Source organism: Strix uralensis, chromosome 12, assembly GCF_047716275.1.
Source record: "Strix uralensis isolate ZFMK-TIS-50842 chromosome 12, bStrUra1, whole genome shotgun sequence".
NCBI lineage: Eukaryota > Metazoa > Chordata > Aves > Strigiformes > Strigidae > Strix > Strix uralensis.
Genome location: NC_133983.1, coordinates 11,786,929 through 11,795,579, shown reverse-complemented (window position 1 = coordinate 11,795,579; position 8,651 = coordinate 11,786,929). Strand labels below are relative to the sequence as shown.

The 8,651-nt window shown below is 37.6% G+C and overlaps 1 protein-coding gene across 9 annotated transcripts in view; it reads right to left on the bottom strand.

The window, feature by feature from the left end:
• Positions 1 to 3,112: 3,112 nt before the first annotated feature.
• The window catches only part of ZNF536 (zinc finger protein 536), a 352,860-nt gene continuing 347,321 nt past the window's right edge, over positions 3,113 to 8,651 (bottom strand). For all 9 annotated transcript variants that reach the window (XM_074881579.1, XM_074881572.1, XM_074881573.1 and 6 more), the window contains one exon: positions 3,113 to 6,560. In XM_074881579.1, coding sequence (XP_074737680.1) covers positions 6,325 to 6,560 — 236 coding nt within the window. In that variant the 3' untranslated portion in view covers positions 3,113 to 6,324. The remainder of the gene's footprint in view (positions 6,561 to 8,651) is intronic.

Below are 8,651 nucleotides of genomic sequence, written 5' to 3'. Positions count from 1 at the left end.
TGTAACTTACCTACTACTACTGTCTGCACATGAGACAAAGCTTGCGGTATCAGTGTCTATACAGGAGATTGATCTGTAACAAATAGAAGAAACCCTTGTTTCCAGCCTTCTTCACATTTTGAGAATCTGTATATCAAGTAAGAATTAATGACTGTGAGCACGGAGAGTAATTTTCATTGATTTCTTTGCGATATCAGTACATGAAGGTTCTTGGATACATCTGCTGCACAACGCCGTGCCATAGAAACCCAGTATTATTTTAAATCATCAGAACTCTAAGAAAAGCATAAATAATTAACCCTAAAGAGAGGGGTGTTTGCACCTATGAGAAAAACAAAAAGATTTCTCAGTCTTTCAAATCCTGGGGGCAGATCCTCCCCTGGGGTGGTACGGTGGATGGCATGTGATTTACACTAGCGGTGGAGAGCCCCTCAGCTTGTGTGTGCTGTGAAGTTTGCCTTCTCCGCCTGCACTCAGCATCCTTCCACATGGCTCGGTGGAGCAGTAATATAAATTCTGGTCATAAACAAAGAAAAAAACAGACTGACAGAGAATTTGATGAACAATTTGCGTCTGTACACAATTTTTCCCTCTGTTTGCACGACTGAAATGCATGATCTTTTATCTTTAGGCTTCAGTTTGCTTCTCCCGTCCTCTTGGTTGCTAGCAACGCTGTAAAACCTTTAAAATATTAAGAAAATTACATCTGCTACATCTCGCCTTAAATATAGTGTTCAGTCTTTGTAAGTGTTACTTCATACATTAAATGAATAGCTCGCCCACCAGGTAAACTACATTTTGTTGCTTACCATGTCTGTCTTTGCACAACATGTAGTACACGGGCATAAATAACAGTGTGTTATATAAATAATTACATGTATGAAAGGCTGTAAAACACCGAAGATATATTTGTACTTTTACTTACGAGAACATTTTAAAAATGATTGCTTTGTTCACCACGCGGTTTTTATGTGTTGAATGGGGTACACGCAGAGAACGTTTTACAAAGTTGGTTTTTTTTTCCCTTTCCTCCAGGTCACACTAGCGTTATAGTTAGCAAATTGATAAGGTTCCACTGTTAAGCTTTATTACTTGTGACATGAGCCTATGACACTTTATAAAAAGAAGTAATCCAGAACAATCTCTAGGTAATTAACACCTAGATAAACAAACATAAATTTCTATATTGCATTTATTTGGACTACCACTCAAATATGCGTGAACCATGCTTTTTTAATTAAAAGATAAATCTATGTGACACTTAGCCTCAAACTTAATTATTCAGCATAGTATAATAAAAAATAGAGCCCATTAAATGTGTCTTGCTCTGTATTTCTGTATTAACAGCAAAACAGTTCACTCTGGGATCATTTAAATTTTCTTCTTCCTCTTTTCCTGCGATTTCCCTGTTCACTGAGACCCTTTTGGTTAAAAAAAAAAAAAAAAACAACAACAACAAAAGCCCCCCAAACAATACCCTGAGCAACACCAACAGGTGAGGCGCTGCAGAACTTCTCACAGCCCCTATAATGCTCAGCTGGGTGACATTTTTAATATGACATTACACCACAGCTTTACCTTCCCTCCTCCCCCTCCCCAGGCTTCCCCACGGAAACATACTTCCACTGTGGTGGATCATGCCAAGCAGCGATATCCAGAAATGAAAAACACAATACTTAAGAATAATTTCACTGGGATCATGCTTACAATACACAAGGTGAGATTTTTATAATATACTGTTACAATACAGATGTTAAACAGATAGGGGAAATATTCAATTCCCAAATTACAATAGACAGAGGGGTTATAGTCCTTATAAAAGTTTCAACAAGAAACATTATCTTAGAGCTGAGAGCTGCCTTCTGATGTTAGGTGGGAAGACTTTTGTCAAGACACCCACCATCTGCAATAGGAAGACTGCTGATCGGCTGCCAGGTGATAAAAATCTCCACAAACAGACTTAGGTGACACAACCGCGTTTCTCTTTCAGACCTTCTTTCCCATGAACTGCTTGGCGGGTGATGCCATGCTTTGTGGTACAAGACCACTTAGATGTCATTTTTATCATTTCCTAGAGGATATATGTACCATTTAATGCCCAGCTACTAGTGGAAATTTGGGACCATAAAGGAGACTGTGTGTGTAAGTATTTCCATGGAGGGGCAATGCTCCTTAATCAGGCTTTCACATTCATTGTCTATTGAAACCAGAAGGTAGGAAAATCTTTGGGAGATGCCCTGCTCTCGCCCCAGACCGTTGTTTTATCCTGTCTCCAGGGCACAGCAATATCTGAAAGGACAGTTTCAGTTACCTGAAAGGACAGCGATCCTGTAGTGAGCCAGGGTTCAGCTCTAAGCCTGGAGCTCATCCATCCTCAAGCAACATTTGTACATGCTACAATTTTGTGCCTAAGAGTGGTTCCCCCAGGAGAGGGTGTGAAAGACCTAAACTTTGAAAAACATAAGAATTTTTCATTAACTTCTTGGATTTTGATTAAAATTTGATGCATTACAGATTTTATTCTCTGCAGATGAAGAGACCTGTGGCGTTTGCCTACGCACCCGTGAATCTGGCACCAGCTCCGCAATTCACCCTGCCACACACGCACTCGACCTATCCACAGGTAACATCAACTCCTTGCTGCAACTTTCAGCCACTGAATTTCCATGATGCTACACTTTAACTCTTAACCCTTCTAGACAATTTTTGTACCTTCTTCTACTGGAGAATTCCAGCTACAGCATAATTTTATTATTGTGGGTATGACTGGCTTCACTTTATGTTAAAATTTCCCTTTTCTAAATGTGTTTTCCTTCTCAGTTTTTTTTTTTTTTTGTGCAAGGCCACGTTCCTCTCTCCTCCTCATATTGCTGTAGTTTCTCAGTTTTGGTGCATCTTTTTTTGATGTTAATCATCTTTACTTTTTCTAAGAAGTGAAAAATCATTTAATTTAGTTGCTCTCAAATGTGCAAATAAGACCTTAAACAGGAAGAAAAAAGATTCATCCAGGAGAATGGGAGCTCTCTCGCACTTGCACATTCTTTGAAGTGTGGACAGCTTTCTTAACATGCACCATAACAATAAACCTCACAATCTTCTAAAGCCAAATATATGATCTATACAAACATTTTTTTTTAATGTGAAAACATGACTTTATACATCATAGTGTATGATACACACTTCAAACACTTTCAAATCAAAGCTTGATAGACCCCAAAACTTTTTCTATAGTACATAAGTAGTAGTATATAAAACAATTATTACTACATGCTAAAACAGATTTCCACAGTCTTTTAATTAAGCACAATATATATAATATATATATGTATATACTGTATATAGATTTGTTCAGATTAATAAGTGGACTGAGCACACACACCCAGCATAATACACTCCAGTAACTGCCTAACAACTGTGAATTTACTGACATTAATTTTTTTTTTTAAATCTGACAAAGCTGCAGAAAATAATGTTTTAAGTGTTCCTAATAAACATAAGCAAGTAGGAAAACTTTTTTTCCAGAGGTAGAGGTTTTATTGCGTAAAACACTGGATAAAACTGTACTGCTTCAAAGACATTTTTATTCTAACAGCAGAAAGAAAACAGTCATTGCTGAAAAAACAACTTTTAATACTTCTATACCAGAATAAAGTTCTGTCAACTGATGTATTATAATAATAAATAATGACCAAGAATAAACTTTAAATACAAAGTTTTCTAATTGTTACAAGCATAGCAACAAAATCCTCTACTCTATTGATCTCAGATTTCCTCCAAGATAGAAATTTTTCTTTGTGTAGGAATGTAGACAGTATTATGACCAGTATCACAGACTACAGAAGTTACAGAGAAAAAACTTGACATGTTTAGATATGAGAAGCATGATGATATTCAGAAACTGACAATGCATCACTGCTGCTGTCACTTGTTTGTATTACAAGTTACAAATGTTCTGGAAAAAAGGGCTATGTCAGAGGGGAGGATAGGGACAGTAGCACCCGACCAAATGGAATCAACACACACATCACAAGGAGCGGGAGATGTTTCCAGTGTCACAAACAGAATTATTGCCTGTCGTATCTGAAAATGCTCAGAAGACACAAAAGAATACTGAAAGAGCTCAAAAGTGCAAGAAATGGAATGTGGGGGGTGGTTTCGTTTTTTTTTTTTTTCTCTTTTTTTTTTTTTTTTGCTAAGATACTGAAGGCGGCGCAAACACACAAAAGCAAGCGACTGACACAGTCACCAAACACAGTAGTGCAGTTAAAATCCTAAAGCTTACTACAGTCAGAAAGTTTCAATAACATTTCAATCCTTTATCTAGGATCATAGAAACAGTTGCATTAAGTTTATCAACTCGATTTAAGTAAGGCAGTGAGAACTATACTAGAAAAACAAGAAAAGCAGCTTGCTCTGTGCCAGATGGGTCCAAGTTACACGGTGACCTCATTTAAACTGAAACTTCAGTTGGATGACATCCTTTCCGACAGCATATGCAAACCGTATTCCTTATTAGCCTGAGATTTTTTTTTCCAGTCTCAGGGTAGCGCTAAGAATTTTATTTACATTGATTGCAGTTTAGTATTTTTTGTAAACTGCTTTAGGCAGAGCTGAAGTTTTAAGGCCCTGGGGTTTTACTCTGTGCTCCCAGCCTGCAAAGAAATATTGACTTTTTTTTTTTTTTTACTTTTTTTTTCTTTTTTTTTTTTTAAGTCTGGATGATTTTGTTTTAGAAGAAGTTAATACTTCTCTACCATCACAATAAACAGCACCAATTTTGCTTCTATCAAAGGAAGTACATTAGAAGGCTAAAATTTTATGCCATTCAGAGAATTTCAGAATAAACCTTTAGTTATTTTTCTTATTTTTTTTTTAAGTATGTGGTTCATTATAGTCTCTCAAAAGCTTCCTATGTGGCAAAGACCTTACTAAATTTGGAGCATCCAATCAGTAAAAAAGCTAAAATCTGCAAAAATATAGAACACATTTGTTTTACAAAACCAAAGGAATATCAGCTAAAACACTTTTCTTCATTAGAGACAAAGAGCAGGAAGTTTGGATTCATATTTTAGATCAAGCTACTTTATAAGAGCTTGCTCCAGAAGAAACTTCTGCACTATGTCTGTAACACTTACAAAAACTAACACATGAAAATTAACCATGACTGGGGAATTCTTCAAGGGTAAAAAAAAAAAAAATAAAGGGGGAACTTAAAGGAAGTTTGAAAGAAAACAAGAAAAGAACAGAAGAAAAAAAAGTTACCAACCTTCTATGTAATAAAATTCTGTTTCTCACCAGCACCTTCTATAGATAAGGCTGACTAGTTTCACTAAACAATATTTCTATATATTGTACTTCTACTTTTATAGCAACTTACTTCTTCATCAACAAGGAAAAAAAAAGAATAAAAGCATTTCCCTCAATACTGCAAGATGATTACAAAAAATGGAATTACATTTCAAATCTGCAATCACACATCAGGCTGCAGATTTTTTTCTAACCATTGATTCATTTGGCTGTATATTTAAAAAAAAAAAAAGAAAATGTAATATCACAATACTTTTCAATATAGGTCAGTACTGACCCTAGCTTATGGGCCGTCTAAGGTTTCTCCTATACTGCAGTTGCAACACCACTTGAATTGATTTTCTCTGCAATGACAGCTCCAGTCAGACTGGCACCATGGCAGTCTACCAACACATCTCATTACTATGCTAGGCAAATGACAGCAGCTGGTGTCATATTATAAAGGTGTTTTCAACAATGAAAACACAGCCCCTCAATCTTCAAGGCAACACTAAATCGTTTAGACAGTATCATTTTTCTGTTAAGAGCATTATTTTTGGACAAAGACCACTTTAAAGTTTGAAATTGCCCTGCTTTTTAAATAACTAACGACCTCCTAACATTTTTAAATCACTTTATTATCCCACCTACATTGTTTGGAAGTACTTGTTGCCAGGTAACAGTTTAGCAGCCATTTTCAAGGGCTGGAAATTTACTTTGCGTGTGTATTATATATATTTAAGCACACACACACACACACATATGGAATGTGTGTATTTTGTGTGTGTGTGTGTATGTAGATATATATTCAATGTGTGTATGACTGAATATCTGTGTGTGTAAATATATATATATATGCGCGTGTGTGTGTCCATGTACATATACATATATTTGAATGTTTTCAGCATCCTGTACACTTCTGGGAATTTGCACACCATTCTTGCGCTTGGAAGGCAGTTAGCCAACCCTCACCCAAATGCATATCTAAACCCGGTGTAAAAGGCTACTGCAGTATGGAGACAGATCTGCCGAGCTGCATCACTCCTGGGCCTTGCTGCCCTCCTCTGTTAGCTCTGCCGAGCTCCCTGGTTTGACAGCTGCAGGTTCCTCCAAATTCCCAGAAGCTTCGGAGTCAACTCTGGAGCGCTTGAACCTGCGGTCGGGATACTGGCTGTTGTCAAAAGGCATGCGATGGACACAGAGAACATGGGTCTTCAGATTTCCCTTCTGAGAGGCACTGTATGGGCAGTATCTGCACTGGAAAGGCCTGTGACCTGCGTGACAGACGAGAGTCTGGTTAGTTTTTTATTTTATGTACGTGGCGCCTGCAAACCCACCCGTTTCACAGCCTGACAAAACCGAACGCGCCAGAGCCCCCCAAGCAGAAATCCCTCCTGTTGGATGGAGGACATTGCTGCGTGTCTTCAGCAAGAATAAGAAATCTGTGCTATTCACATGATGCCTAGTTAAAGAAACTGCATTCTAAAAATTCTCTGTTTCAGATTTTCCAGAGAAATGCAGCTATTTCATCTCCTTCCTCAGATCCAGCTGTAAATCCGTCAGCCTGTGATCCAAACTAAACTCTTGTAAATACAGTGCAATCGTGTACAAGACTGCCTTCTTTTACATTTGTTAATTATCTTTTTTATTGAAGTGCAATTCAAGGATGATGATGTGCAGACCCTTGGTCTAATAAACACACTTTGTCTTTGGGTGGGTTTCTGAGTAAAGAACTGTATGTTTTATTTTAATCACACAGATTACTTTTTAATGGAAAGAAATAATGGATTGAGATAACCAAGGCCTCAAACCTGCAAACGTTTACTCCAGTGAGATTACTCCTGTGAGTAAAGATACGAAAGGACATAATGGAGCCCAAGGTTATCACCAGCTTTAAAATAAAATGACCAAGTTAGATTAGAAAAGGAATGTTAATGCACAAAATCTGATAGATGCACTTCTTGTGGGTGAAACAGCAACCGACTGCAAAACAAAGGCATGAATGAAAGATATCACTTCTTAGTAAAGCTATCAATATACTTTCCCATATTTTTCAGATTATTGTGACTTTGTATCTCCATGCTGTATCTGGTTTTGGAGGTTATGTTTCAGCAATCACATTTCAACCTATGCTGGGAAGTTGTTGATGTGTTTTACTGGAACTTTATGAGCTTTGTCTCTCAAATTAACTTAAACCAGGACCATCTGAGGTCAAATGCGCTTAGCTTGCTTTAATTTGCTCAAATAAATGAATAAATAAATGTGCCAGACCATCTACATAAAGCCAGGATAAGTGAAAAACAATACCCTATCTCCACATTTGAAGAGCACATTTTCCTTTGCTGTCGTGATACTACCTAGCAGGCATAAAACAGATGCTGATTGAGCAGAGGATGATGTTTCCCACTATGTGGGAAGGGGCTGGGACCATCTCACCTCGATTTTAGGTGGGAATTTAACAGATAAGCAGATAGACGCTTGTTGTGCACTGGTCCAGCATTACATGTACTGGAGTGGGAATGCTGCCATAGTCCAGAGACAGGAGCCTGGATAACAGCTGATTATAACCTCGCGCTGTTGCTGGCACACCAGCATGAGCATCTCTAGCAGAGTAAATTCACCTGAGCCAGCATTAGTGCTCTGAGTTGCTCAAATAACTTGCCCTTTTTTACTGTTACATCAAAACTACCAATTGAAGGCTGAGTCCCCCAAACATACTGCATGCTACCCAGAGGAAAGTTAAGTCCAGCCCACAGTGACCTAAGCCCTATGCCCCAGGGCTACAGACATGTTTCCTTTCTCAAGGATGGAAAGTTCCTCTCCACCCTTTGCTTTTACAAGTTGAAGACTGACAGAAGTGTGACCACCCCACCAAGACCTCCAACATGCATGTTTATGCATAAATCTTGGGATAGAGTGTGGGTTGAACTTCTAGTTCTCTCCTGGGATAAAGACAGACATTTTCCTCAACAACTTCATACAGAAAAAGAAATTAAATCTGTAAACTGCTAATCATTACAAAGTCAAATTTCAGTGGAAAATTTCATAGCCATAGCAATGGAAAAAACCTACATAGATAATGTTGCAGAAATTGGATTGGGCTTTTACAGTAAAATTTCACCTGGAAGATATGAGGAAATAGTCAACCAAGAGATTGAAGGTGTCCCTAGTGCCTCTTAGAGTCAGTCCTAAAATCAACACAGAAGCAAAAATATGCTTGAAAAATTTTGAATAGAATAGTTTTGAAAACTGGAACCACTCTCAAAACTGTCTGGGTATGAAGAAGGTCCAGAGAAAGTCTGATTTGCATTGTTTCAGAAAATCTAGAATATTTGAAAACTGAGGAAAAAAAAATCTAAGAAAAC